This window comes from Dendrobates tinctorius, unplaced genomic scaffold, assembly GCF_039654945.1.
Source record: "Dendrobates tinctorius isolate UK_male_01 unplaced genomic scaffold, ASM3965494v1 ptg000243l, whole genome shotgun sequence".
NCBI classification, from domain to species: Eukaryota; Metazoa; Chordata; class Amphibia; order Anura; family Dendrobatidae; genus Dendrobates; species Dendrobates tinctorius.
This window is the reverse complement of record NW_027361910.1, coordinates 247,804-261,718: the sequence shown is the minus strand read 5'-3', so window position 1 is coordinate 261,718 and position 13,915 is coordinate 247,804. Positions and strand designations below refer to the sequence as shown.

Sequence of the window (13,915 nt, the reverse complement as noted above, 5' to 3'; positions counted from 1 at the left end):
TAGGTGTGGACTCTGTAGAATTTCACAAACGTGTGAACCGATGACCATGTTGCAGCTTTGCAGAGCTGCAGTGCGGAAGCTCTGTGGCGCACCGCCCAGGAGGCACCCACTGCTCGAGTAGAGTGGGCCCTGATACTCGGAGGGGCTCCGCGACGCTTAACACGGTAGGCTTCCAGGACAGCCGATCTGATCCAGCGAGCAATGGTGGCTTTTGACGCCGGGTGACCTTTCCGCGCTCCATCAGGGATAATGAAAAGAGACTCTGTCTTTCGCAGGGAAGTCGTCCTAGACAGACTCTTACCGCCCTAACCAGGTCCAGCTTGTTCAAGGACCGCTCTCGGGGATGAGTTGGATTCGGACAAAGGGACGGTAGCACGATATCCTCGTTGAGGTGAAACGAGGACACCACCTTCGGAAGAAACGAGGGCGGAGGCCGCAGAACTACCTTATCCTGGTGGAGAACCAGAAAGGGAGAGCGGCACGAAAGAGCTGCCAATTCCGACACGCGCCGGACGGAGGTGATGGCCACCAGAAAGGCTACCTTCCAAGAAAGGAGAGAAAGGGAAATATCCCTGAGGGGTTCAAAGGGCGGACCTTGCAGAACCTCAAGAACCAGATTAAGATCCCATGGATCCACGGGCGCCCGGTACGGCGGGACCGTGTGAGCCACGCCCTGAAGAAAGGTCTTAACCTGAGGACGGGAAGCCAACGTTTTCTGAAACAGAATGGACAGCGCCGAAACTTGACCCTTCAAGGAACTGAGGGCAAGCCCCGCATCCAATCCTGCCTGAAGAAACGCTAGGACTGAAGGGAGCGAAAAGGAAATGGGCGCGACGTCATTGGTCTCACACCAAGTGAAATAGGCCTTCCAAGTACGGTAGTAAATCTTGGAAGATGATGGCTTCCTGGCTCGGATCATGGTCTGAATTACGTGGTCGGAAAATCCTGCTCGTTTCAGAACCTCGGTCTCAACAGCCACGCCGTTAAATTGAGCGGCCGAGAATTGGGGTGGCAAATCGGACCCCGAGACAGCAGATCTGTTCTGTCTGGAAGCTTCCAGGGGGCGTCCGCGAGAAGGTTGACAATGTCCGCGAACCAAGACCTTCTGGGCCAATTCGGGGCGATGAGAATGACCGGAGGTCCTTCTGCCTTGAGGAATTCTCTGCCGGTCGGTGGGGTGTACACTGCGGAGGAGGAGCTAACTTTTTTTGTGCATAGTGTCAGCCTCCTAGTGGCAGCAGCATACACCCAAGGTCTCTGTGTCCCCCAATAAGGCGAACGAGAAATGTGATTTTCCTGCGGAATGGAATTCCGGAATTCCCGCGGTAACTTCTGCGGGAGTTCCGCTACGTGTGAACTTAGCCTAAACCTGACTCGATCTGCAGCTTCCTGTAACTACAGGAATCGGAGCGATCACTGTAGTTTAACCACTTAAATGGTGCTGTCTTTTTAAATGCTTTCAAAGCTATTTGTAGTAATAAATGCTCTGAAAATAATGTAGGATATAAATGCTCTGAAAATAATGTAGGATATAAATGCTCTGAAAATGTAGGATATTTTATAAAAGCCAGAGAATATGGCTCAAATTTAATGATTTTCTTTTATATATAGGAACTGTTACAGCAAATGTGCTTGTGAACACGGTGTCAGGAGTTGCAGGTGTCTCTCCTGCTACCTTCCAGCCCATTAACAAGCGATTGGTATCTCCAGTGGTAACTGGTACAGTTTCCGTAAGTGTGTATTTGTGTTTGTTTTTTTTATATATAATGATGATGTTAAGTGAAATGTTATTGTCTTTCTTTTCCTTCTCATTCTTGATTATTCTCAATCTATGGATGGTAATTACTTTGAAAATACAGGTATTGAAGTGAAGTTGTCAGTTCTAACAATATTTATTTATTATTTTATATAGTAATGATATATTTTTTTAGTTGATAGCACATCACCCAGGTTTTCCCATAATGTCCTCAAATGTGTGAACAGTAGAGTCAGAAATGTGAATCATGAAAATTAGAAAGCTGATACTTGTTTGAGTTCCACAGATCCATTGCAGTTTCATCAGACACAGAGCTGTTCCCCATGTCCCGTGTCTGATATTTCAACTGAAATGAATAGGGGGGTTTTCGGTTGACCTAAAATTGCAGAAAGAGTTTTGGTGACTTTAAAGGGAATCTGTCACCCTTTTTTTCGGCTTGCAGCTGCCGGCATAGACATCGGGGGCTTATCTACAGCATTCTGTAATGCTGTAGATAAGCCTCCGATGTAACCTGAAAGATAATAAGAAAAACACGTTATTATACTCACCGGGGTGGGGGGTCCGGTCCAAATGCCTCCCTTCGTCATGCGATGACATCCTCTTCTCCCGTCCTGTAATGGCTGCGGCGCAAGCACACTGCTCTGCCCTGTTGAGGGCAGAGTCCTGCAGTGCGCAGACGTCAAGAGAGGTCCGGCGCCTGCGCACTGCAGAATTCTGCTCTGCCCTCAACAGGGCAGAGGAGTGCGCTTGCGCCGCAGCCATTACAGGACGGGAGAAGAGGACGTCATCTCATGAAGAAGGGAGGCATCGGACCGCAACGCCCACCGGACCGCCCACCCCGGTGAGTATAATATAACGTGTTTTTCTTATCTTTCAGGTTACATCGGAGGCTTATCTACAGCATTACAGAATGCTGTAGATAAGCCCCCGAAGTCTATGCTGGCAGCTGCAAGCCAAAAAAAAGGGTGACAGATTCCCTTTAAAAAAATATAAAGTAATTAATAAAGTCCTTGCTGTCTTACCCCCACTGATGACATTTTAGAGGAGTTTTCTGAGAACATGATATTAATGCGTTAGTATGGGCCGTAAGTGTAAAATTGTGGGGGTCCATCTTGTGGCACCTCTGCCAAATAGCTTCAAAGATGCTTTACGTGTGAGTGTTGCAGCGTCTTCAGGGTTTATATGGCTCCATATTCCTCCACTTGTCTACTTAGTAGCTCTGGCTTAGCGTATTGTAGCATTGTTGCATTCAATTATTTTTGACAATACTGCAATACCCAAAACAGTCGCCACTAAATAGACAATGCACAGTTTTACAGAACATTGTAAAAATTGAAGAGGTTGCACCATGGTCACTTCAACCCGCATATTGGCAGGACTGCCAAGTATGTAACCTTCACCAGTATAATAACTATGGGGTCCTATTTAGCCAACTTTTTTAATATTCACAGATAATTTCTGTGTTTAGTTCATCACAGAACTTGGCTTTTCTCTACAGACAACAGGAGGAGCAACTGGTCAAGTGGTTCAACAGAGAACAGCAACAACTCCAACAGCTTCTGCAGAGATGGTAACAATAGCAACCGGCACAGGAGTGCGAGCTGTGACTGCAGGGACAGTCGTCTCAACTAATCTTGCCCCAGTTCAATCACAGGCCAGAGCCATCGTCACTCAGGTGACAACAGGTAATTTTTACTTAGTATCCTGTGAATGTAAACCAAAATCTTGTTTAAATCTTGTTTTGCTCTTCTTTTTTTTTTTTTTAAACCAAATTGTGTTATTTACCCATCAGCCACCACTACCGGGGTACAACTGGCGGGCAAAACAATCACCCCTGCACAATTCCAACTACTCCGGCAACAACAGGCACAGCAAGTCCAGGTGTCTCAGTTACAGGCCCAGGCATCCCCAGGGCAAATAAAGGCTGTCACAAAGATCTCTCAGGTGAACCGCTCAGCAGTGTGTGTATGTTTAAAATGTAAATATACAGGATTTTTAAATGAAAATATCCATTACTGCAATGCGCCGACCTCCGGGAAAATGGCCAGCGGAGGCGGCGCATGCTCGGATTGAGAGCTCGTCCCGAGATCTCAATCTGAGCATTCGCCGACCCCAGCGGCCATTTTACCGGAGGCCACCGCATTGCAGCAATGGATGTGCGGGGATTCCGGGCTTTCACAAAATGCCAGCGGAGCCCCCCCCCCCGCACCACAGAACACCGCGGAACTTGCTGCACCAGCCTGGGAAGGGAGTGTGTGGTCAACCCCTGGCAGCTTCGGACCGGGACCGCCTCAGAATCGCCCGTCTCCTGTATTTGTAGGTATACTCCGACTCTAAGACGCACCCCCATTTTCCCAAAAAAATTTTGTGGAAAAAGTGTCTTATAGTCCGAAAAATACGGTATATTCCAGCCATTTTATTGCCATATTATGAGCTTTGAGACCTAAATCATTTCACCTCAATGTCACTCACGGTTTCTCGGCAAATGTAATAGACCTAAGCGTGGATAAACACGCACACAATTCTTGCTATTCATGACATAAGGGTTTATTTATTTTATCAAATAAAGGCAATACTCTTTATAATGGCATCTTGATTAGAGCTGGAAGTTTGTCACTTGGGGTCGCCTAACTACCGAATATATATTACATTTATTTGGCATGTATGTTTGAGGGTTATTTAAATGGCCGTATTGATTTCTAAGATGGACATCAAAGAGATTGTCCACCATTTTACTGTGACTTCAATACAGTGCATTGAATCAGCTGTTTTTTGTTTTTTTTTTCCATCGTGACCCTTTTATACCATATTTAGATGGGATGTTTCTTTATCACAGTTCTACAAGTCAAGGAGACCACAATGAATGCATAAGTGGCTGCTGTACTCTTTGCAGATTGAGGAACCCCTATTTTGATTTGGCATATATGACACGAATGCATAGGAAAACCTCTTAACCTAAATTGGTAAAAGAAAAAAGCGCAGATGAAAATATGGAGTAAATGAGCACTAATAAGTGGGATATTTTGCCATAATTACTTTTATACTCTGTTTCCTCTTAACATCATTATTTCTGCCATTTTTTTTTTTATTTGCCAGACTGGTAACATGATGACTGCAATGTCCTTTTAATAATATTACTAACTGGAATCTCAGGCATTGTTTGCTTAAATGTGCACTACTTTATCTATAGGAAATATTGTGAGCATAATATACAGATATATTAAATATTTTATTTTTTGTCTTTTTGTACTTCTAGGTTTTGTGTATGCTTGAAATTAATTATAACATGAGTTATTGGCTCCACACCTATCATTTGCTAGTGTGAAGTACCGTACTTGCATACTGATGGCCAATCTTTAAGATAGGTTGTCAACATCCGTTCAGTGGGGTGCCCAACACCCCCCAAAGATCAGCTGTTTGCAGCTCCAGCACTGCATGAGGTTAACAGTATAAGGATCTGGAACAGCATGGCTTCGTTCACAAGTGCTGTAGCTCTGTATCTATTGAAGCTAATAGGATCTGAGCTTTATAGTATCAGAGAGTGATCTGTATACACTGTATGGAGCTGTTCTGCCTCAGCTACTAACAGTGGAGCAGTGAGGGTGCTGTCTGTCGGATGATTATATGGTTTAACTATCTTTTATTCAATGTTTGGTCCAGGAGCAGCTTCTTAAGCTTCAAAAACAGAAGCTTCAGCTTCCACAGCAAGTTACTCAGACTGGTACACTGGCTGGCACCACAGCACAAGTACAGGTGCAGCCCCAAACACAGCAGCTGGCGACGGTTACTGCGTCACGTGCTGGAGCTGTTCTTACTGGAGCCACAGTGACAAACCTGCGCTTGGTAAGAGGAAAAATGAACATATAGAAACCATTTCAAATTAAGCTGCGTTTCTAAAGTTATCTTACTTATTTATACCCTTTTTAATCCTTATCTTACTTATTTATACCCTTTTTAATCCTAAGTTGCAGGCTCAAGGACAGCTCCAAACTCAGCCAGGGCAACCAGCACAAGTTGCTTTGGCCAAGCCACCAGTGGTATCTGCTGTTGTCTCATCTGGCGGTGTCACCACCCTTCCGGTTACAGTAGCAGGAATCAGTGTGTCTATCAATCAACCCCAAAAAGCAGCAGGTAAATAGAATGGGAAGAATAGGTTGTGAAACATGTTTGTGCTTTCTCCTACGCCTCATTGGGGGACACAGACAGTGGGTGTTATGCTGCTGGCCACTAGGAGGACACTAAGTAAACCAGAAAAGTTAGCTCCTCCCCTGCAGTATACACCCTCTCGCTGGCTGAGATTTCTCCAGTTCTTTGCTTAGTGTCTGTAGGAGGCACTTGGATCTGTTTTTTATTTTTGAATTTTCTGTAAATTTTTATTTTTTAATTAACGGAGTGAAGGGGGCGACTGTTCCTTTCTACGGCCCGCTCTCGCCCAAACCAACAACAGGCAAGCACGCGGAGTATACCTCCCCGTACACTTTCCTGCGACGAATGGGGCTGATTCCTCCGACTATGGTTCCCTTACGGTCGGTACTGCACGGATACGAGGGCAAGCGCAACAGGACGTAGCGCAGGAGTGCATGGAAAAGGACTTGAGCAGCGCTTTTTCGGATGCCCTGAATCAGTCCCAGAGCTCTCCATCCCCCTACCACAGGGTGGATGGATTGAGCAAACCCCTTTAAGACCTCCTCCAGCTCTGCTACTGAGCCCGGAGGATGAGACAAGAAGACCCCGGACAGCGACGACCTGCCTGAGCACAGGAGTGGAGGTATGGGAGAAGCGCTCCAACGCGACATTCCCCCCTCCCCCCCCGCTCTCGGGTAGGCCAAAAATGTAGTCCCCGTCTTTTCCGTCCCACTAGGCCGCAATTTGAATGGCGCCGTCCCCGGCTTTACCGGCCTGCTAGGCCGCAATTTGATTAGCGCCGCTCACACTAACGTCACCGCCCCCTCCTCTTGGCGCCTCTCATTACTTACGAGACGTGCATTTCTATTCTCGGGGGTCATATCTTCAGCTGCCGTTAACACTTTCATGAGCGCTAGGCCTGCTCTGGACAGCCAGATTCCGGGTGACACCACAAGGCCACCGTTTTTTCCTCCCGGGGGACCCAGCACAGGACCAGGTAAGCTGCATCTGCCCTCAGATTAAAGCTTAACCCCTTCACGGCACATTCCCTGCAGCTGCAGACAGACTCTGCCGTTAACCCTTTCAGGAGCGCTATGCCTCAAACTAAGGAGGCTAAACGGGCTGTTAAAAAGCACACTGCGTTTTTTACCATGTGTACCACTTGCAAGTCTGCCTTACCCAGTGCACAGACTAATCCGTTATGCACGGACTGTGACCCGGACTTCGCCCTGACCTGCGCTCCAATGTCGACTGCTGCCGGGCCTCCTGCGTTTAGTAACCCTGAGTGGGCTGCGTCCCTGTCACGGTCGGTGGAGTCTCTGACCCAGGCAGAAAGCGTCCTTACCTCCCGAGGAGGGCTGTGGCGTCGGCCAGGAACCGTCCCCCAGGAGGGGCCATACTCGTCCAAGGGACAGTCAGCGCCTCAGGATCGGCGATTCCTGTCTCTCGCTCTCCCTCTCCTGAGGTTCACAGCGAGCACGGCTCTGAATTCGAATCTGACACGTCAGCCCCTCAGAATCCCCCAACTGATCAGGAGTCGCTTGATTCTCTTATAGAATCAGTCAACAGGATTCTGAGGTTGGATGAGGAAAATATTCCCGCTCCTGCACACCCTAGCTCATTTAAGGAAACCTAGCATGTGCGCACGTTATTTACCAGCCGTCCAGTAACATGGTGATCGGCCACATGAGCGGTTCACAGGGCAAAAGTCTACTCAGGCTAAATATCCTTTTCATCCAGACCTAATGTAGGATTGGTTACAGTCACCTCCGGTGGACCCTCCTTTATCGCGTCTTGCTTCTAAAACGTTCCCATCTGTTTCTGAGGGTTCCTCAGTCAGAAACCCGTCAGATTGACTACCTTGCCTGTTCATTTTTTTGAAGCTTCAAGAGCAGCGGTTTTTTTCCATCTTTCGCGGCAATTTGCGTCACTAAGGCAATGGCCGCTTGAGCAGAAGTCTTGATTACTTGCTTCCAAGGCACCAATCTTCCTCCGGAGGCAACCACTGTCGCCAGGCAGATAGTTCATGCAGCTGACTTTGTAGTAGACGCTTCTTTTGATGCCGCCAATTGCGCGGCTCAAACTGCCGCTGATGTGATCTCCATTAGAAGAGCCCTATGGCTCCGCGGCTGGGGGGCGGATGCCACATCTAAAAGATCGTTGTCTTCTCTCCCCTTTCAAACGGGTCGATGTTTTGGAGAGAAACTGGACCAACTCCTCTCCGATACTACCGGGGGAGAAAGTAAATTCCTTCTTCAACAATAGGGGCTGTTCGGCCATTTCGCAACCAACAGCCGACGAGTTTTCGATCTTCTCGCAACAATTCCGGTTGATCCTTCTCTACCTTCTCTTCCGGATCAGGTCGGTGCCCTCATGGAGACAGAGGCTCCAGGTCTCATACAGACCTTACCGCTCTTGGAAACCCAGGCCTAGGGCTTCTGGATCTAGGGGAGCCAAATCTCATAGATCTACCCAATGACAAGTGGGTTAGGGAGCTGGTGTCCTCCGGATACAAGAGAGAATTTTCTTCTCCCCCTCCAACTCGGCTTTTCCTTTCCTCTCCCTCCAAGAAACAGACAAGAGCCTTCCTTCAGGCTGTTCAGGCTCTGCTATGGGTCGGAGTCATTCCGGTCCCTCATCACAAAAGGTTCAGAGGATTATATTCAAACCTTTTTGTGTTTCCAAAAAAGGACGGGACGATGTGACCCATTTTGGATCTCAAAGTGTTAAATCAGTTTGTCAGGTACGGTGATTCCGAATGGAATCTCTCCGATCAGTTGTCGCTTCCATGGAAAAAGAAGAGTTCCTAGCATCCATCGACATCAAGGACGCTTACCTTCACATTCCGAGCTGCCCGTCCCACCAGCAGTTCCTGCGTTTTGCAATTCACAAGGAACACTTCCAGTTCGTTGCCTTGCCCTTCGGACTCGCCACCGCTCCCAGGGTCTTTAACAAGGTCATGGCGGCTGTCATGGCCATTCTCCACTCTAGCGGAGTGGTGGTGTTACCGTTTCTAGATGACCTGCTCATCAAGGGTCCGTCCCTTCCAGCCTGCGAGGAGTCCATGGAAAACAGTAAATTCACTTTCTCGCCTGGGGTAGAAGATAAACTTTGAAAAGTCTTTCCCAAAACCGGCTCAGCAGATTTCCCTTTTAGGGATGATCTTGGACACTTCCCGCGGGTTGGTCATTCTCGCTCCAGGAGAGACCCAAGCCTTAAACAGGCAGCGCGACTGTTATCTCACGCCATTCGTTTCAGCATGAGAGTTCTAGGAAAGTTGGTGTCAGCGATGGAAGCAGTTCCATTTGCACAGTTCTACCTCTGTCCCTTACAACACGCGTTGCTGTTAGCTTAGGACAAGAACCCGTTCTCCCTGGACCATCGGATTCCTCTGTCCCTGCGGGTCAGGCAATCCCTCAGGTGGTGGACACTGAGGTCCTCCCTGAATCAAGGGAGGTCTTTTCTCCCAGTAAGATGGTTGGTAGTAACCACCGACGCAAGTCTTCTCGGCTGTGGTGCGGTCTTTCGTCACCACACGGCACAGTCTCGTTGGTCAACCCGAGAGTCGCGTTTCCCCATCACCATTTTGGAGATACGAGCGATCAGATTAGCTCTGCGGAGTTTCCACCATCTCCTCGCAGGTCACCCCGTCAGGATCCAAACCGACAACACCACGGCTGTAGCATATATCAACCGCCAGGGAGGTTCCCGGAGCAGGTTGACCGTGCACGAAGTGAGTCACATCCTCCATTGGGCCAAGACCAACCATTCGCCCATCTCAGCAATCCACATCCCGGGCGTAGAGAATTGGGCGGCAGATTTTCTCAGTCGCCAGGGCCTTGCCTCGGGAGAGTCGTCTCTTCATCCGAAAGTCTTTCAGCAGATTTGTCATCATTGGGGGACTCCCGATGTGGATCTCATGGCCTCAAGACTAAACAACAAGGTTCCTCGGTTCATTACCCGATTGCGCGATCCATGCGCCATCGAAGCGGATGTCCTAGTTCTGCCATGGCACCGGTTCCGGCTCCCGTACATCTTTCCCCCTCTTCCCTTGCTTCCGAGGGTCATCAAGAAGATCAGAGCAGAGGGAGTACCAGTGATCCTTGTCGCGCCAGATTGGCCGCGCCGAGCATGGTATGCAGAACTAATACAACTAGTTGCCGACGTACCCTGGCGACTACCAGATTGCATGGATCTACATTCGCAGGGCTCGATTTACCACCAGAACTCCGGGGCCCTGTCTTGGACGGCGTGGCTGTTGAATCCTGGTTTTTAGCGCAGGCTGGGTTCTCTCACAAACGTGATTTCCACTATGATTAGTGCTAGGAAACCTGTGTCTATGTGCATCTATCACCGCACCTGGAAAACCTTCTTTTCGTGTTGCAAGGATCATGGTCGATCACCTCGGGTGTCTTTCCATTCCGGCCATATTAGAATTCATTCAATCTGGTTTAAAATCAGGCCTCGCGCTTAGCTCGCTCAAGGGCCAAATTTCGGCCTTGTCAGTGCTTTTCCGACGCAAAATTGCCACCTAACTTCAAGTCAAGATGTTCATTCACAGAAGTTTCAACATGTGACGCCTTCTTATAGAAGGCCATTGAAATCATGGGACTTTAACCTGGTTCTCGGGGCCTTTCGAACCGCCGCAGGACGTGTCACTGTCCTCTCTTGGAAGGTGGTCTTTCTAGTGGCAATTACGGCAATCAGACGAGTTTTGGAACTGGCAGCTCTGTCCTGCCGTTCTCCATTCCTGTATTTTTCATCAGGAAAAGGTAGTTCTCAGGATGTCCCTGTCCTTCCTGCCCAAGGTCGTCTCTTCCATCTCAACGAGGAAATTGTTTTGCCTTTCCTTTTGTCCGGCGCCAGTCCATCGCATTGAGAAGGCCCTCCACACCCTGGATGTGGTTAGGGCGCTGAGGCGGTTCATCTCCCGGACAGCTCCCTTCCACAGATGCCCTGTTCATGCTTCCAGAGGGGCATAGGAAGGGTCTAGTCGTGAAAAAGCAACGCTAGCCAGGTAAATTCCCCTGGCGATTCAGTAGTACTACTGGATCAGAAAACTCCTGTCCCAGTGGGGCTAAGGCGCACTCTACCTGGTCAGTGGGTGCCTCTTCGGCCATTCGGCACCAGGCCTCTGCGGACCAGGTCTGCAAGGCTGCGACTTGATCCAGTCTGCATACTTTTTACAAAATATTACTAATTTCATTCTCAGGCCTGTCCACAAGGCTGCGACTTGATCCAGCCTGCATACCTTTACAAACATTGCCTAATTCGTTCTCAGGCCTCTGCGGATGCAGTCTACAGTCGGCAGTACCTCACTGTTGACTCAGTGGTACATGGGGTATTAGCAGATGTATGCTCCCCACCCAGGGACTGCTTTAGGACGTCCCACTGTCTCTGTGTCCCCCAATGAGGTTTAGGAGAAAAAGGGATTTTTGTGTACTCACCGTAAAATCCTTTTCTCCGAGCCAATCATTGGGAGGGGGACAGCACCCACCCTGTTTAGCCTATTGGCTCACTGTAGCATTCTTAGGGCTTTGGCTTAGTTATGGATATTATTGACTGCTTATGCTGCTACTGCTTTTTTTCACCGAACTGGAGAAATCTCAGCCAGCGAGAGGGTGTATACTGCAGGGGAGGAGCTAACTTTTTTCTGGTTTACTTAGTGTCCTCCTAGTGGCCAGCAGCATAACACCCACTGTCTCTGTGTCCCCCAATGATTGGCTCGGAGAAAAGGATTTTACGGTGAGTACACAAAAATCCCTTTTTTTTTTTTTCTTAAAGCATTAGGGCCTGTGCACATGTTGCAGATTTGTCACATTTCTTTCTGCGCAGATTTGTCACAAAACGAGAGTCCTGAAGTCTCATGCACACATTGCTTATTTTGACTTGCAGGTTTAGTGAAGATTTAATTCTGCAGCATGTCAATTCATCCTGTGTTTTTGTTGCAGATTTCACTCATACTAATAAGGGGAAAAATCTGTGCAAAAAACGCATAAAAAAATCTGTGGAAAAAAAACCCTGCATCAAACATGGTCATATGATTAGATAAAACATTTTGACAGTTAGAGTGATCAATGAGTGGAACAGGCTACCACGAGAGGTGGTGAGTTCTCCTTCAATAGAAGTCTTCAGACAGAGGCTGGACAGACATCTGTCTGGGATGATTTAGAGAATCCTGCTTTGAGCAGGGGGTTGGACCAGATGGCCTAGGAGGTCCCTTCCAACTCTACGATTCTATGATTCTATATTTTACACAGCGTTTTTGCTGCCAAGAGATGTTGAAATGTCTGCACCAAATACTTAACTTGTGCGCAAATCCTTATTATGTAGGAAAGTTACAGTAAGAGTTGGCAATCTTTATTGTTTCACAATGAGTATCGCGATGGATGCCAAAAACTTGTATACTGTTTTTACCCATGTATATTTTTTTATTAACATTTTTAAGATTTTCGGTGTTCACTGTACATATAAGACGGCCTCAGACAATTCACTGAGAAAGGGATACAATATTCCTTATGTATAAGAATGTGTATAGCCTTTAACAGCTTGTTTACCCCCTTCCTGAAACATGTAGTACATAATTTGTCGTGTCGCCTTCTTGGTAGTAGGCTCATAAGCCATTATCTGCATATGAATAACACAGCCATTATCTGCATTATTGCTAGCAGATGATGGCTGTGTTATTCATAGGAATTTTTAGGAGGCCATGATTTTTGCTATATTCAGGTTCAGCTTCTTGAAGAGGACAACAAAGTGAATTGTAAAAAAATAATGTAATACACTCCTATCACAAAAAGACTAGTTTACATGAAACAGCTGTCGCTTGGTTACCTCCTCATGCCCCATCTCGTCTTTTGTCGACTGCAATAAAGTGCTGCATTTTTTAACTTAATAGTGAAGTGTCGCTCTTGATCATTTTTTTTCTTGTGTTCACGTTTATGGGTTCTTGTGTCTTGATTGCGCGCTGACTACCGATATATCTGGTTACCCGTAAGAATGTTTTGCTGAAAGAGTGCTTCCTGATTAATTTGCCAAACTTGTGCGGGTGGTAGCAGTATCGGCATCTCTGCCTTTTTTTCCGTTTTTCTAAAATTGACTACTCTTCCATGCAAAGTCAACAACTCTTCACTTGCACCTTTCTCAGTTCTACCACACATCTGCAATATTCTGTACAACCTATGGATGACCAGAGACTGGTGCTTGTTTTTCGATGTCTCTGGACATTTGTTCTTCATAGCGGCTGTCTTCCAGTTGACAACCGTGCAATGAATATTAGCATATTTTGAAGAGTAACAACTAATATTACTTACTTTCGCTATTTAGCACAATTTGCAAAACATTAGTACACCTTTTGTTTTAGCTATATATATATACCGTATATACTCGTGTAGAAGCCGAGATTTTCAGCCCATTTTTTGGGGCTGAAAGTCCCCCTCTCTGCTTATACACGAGTCATATACCTGGGGGTCAGCGGAGGAGGGGGAGCGGGGGGTGTCACAGATCATACTTACCCCCACCTGGCGCGGTCTCCGCAGCCCCCCCCCCCCCCCGCTTCTCCACTCCACGGTCTCCCTCCCTGCTTTCAGCGGTCATGTGGTACCGCTCATTAAACTCATGAATATGCGCATATCCATGAGTGTAATGAGCGTTATCACGTGACCGCAGAAGGCAGGAAGGGAGACCGTGGGGAAGCGGGGCTGCAGAGACCGCGCCAGGAGTGGGTAAGTATAGTGATATTCACCTGTCCGGGGTCCATCGCTGCTCAGCTCTGTCTGCTGCATTCTGTGTCAGTAACGTTTAGGCAGCAGGGGGCGCGGTGACGTGGCTAGTTCGCGCTGCGCCCTCTGCTGGCTGAACAGTCACTGTAACAGGAAGCGGCAGACAGTGGTGAGCATCGATGTACCCCAGAGAGGTGAATTTCTCAGGTGCTTATACACGAGTGTGTATATGTATGTGTGTGCATAGTAACTAACTCTGGTAAGTTATAGCAAATTATAATTATCCTCCATCCCATAGTCGAGTGCCCATATA

The 13,915-nt window shown here is 47.6% G+C and overlaps 1 protein-coding gene across 4 annotated transcripts in view; it reads left to right on the top strand.

The window, feature by feature from the left end:
* EP400 (E1A binding protein p400) overlaps window positions 1-13,915 on the top strand; it is a 346,882-nt gene that overhangs the window by 265,095 nt on the left and 67,872 nt on the right. For all 4 annotated transcript variants that reach the window (XM_073557025.1, XM_073557023.1, XM_073557026.1 and 1 more), the window contains 5 exons: window positions 1,612-1,730; window positions 3,255-3,441; window positions 3,549-3,700; window positions 5,417-5,599; window positions 5,722-5,887. In XM_073557025.1, the coding sequence (XP_073413126.1) occupies window positions 1,612-1,730; window positions 3,255-3,441; window positions 3,549-3,700; window positions 5,417-5,599; window positions 5,722-5,887 (807 nt within the window). The remainder of the gene's footprint in view (window positions 1-1,611; window positions 1,731-3,254; window positions 3,442-3,548; window positions 3,701-5,416; window positions 5,600-5,721; window positions 5,888-13,915) is intronic.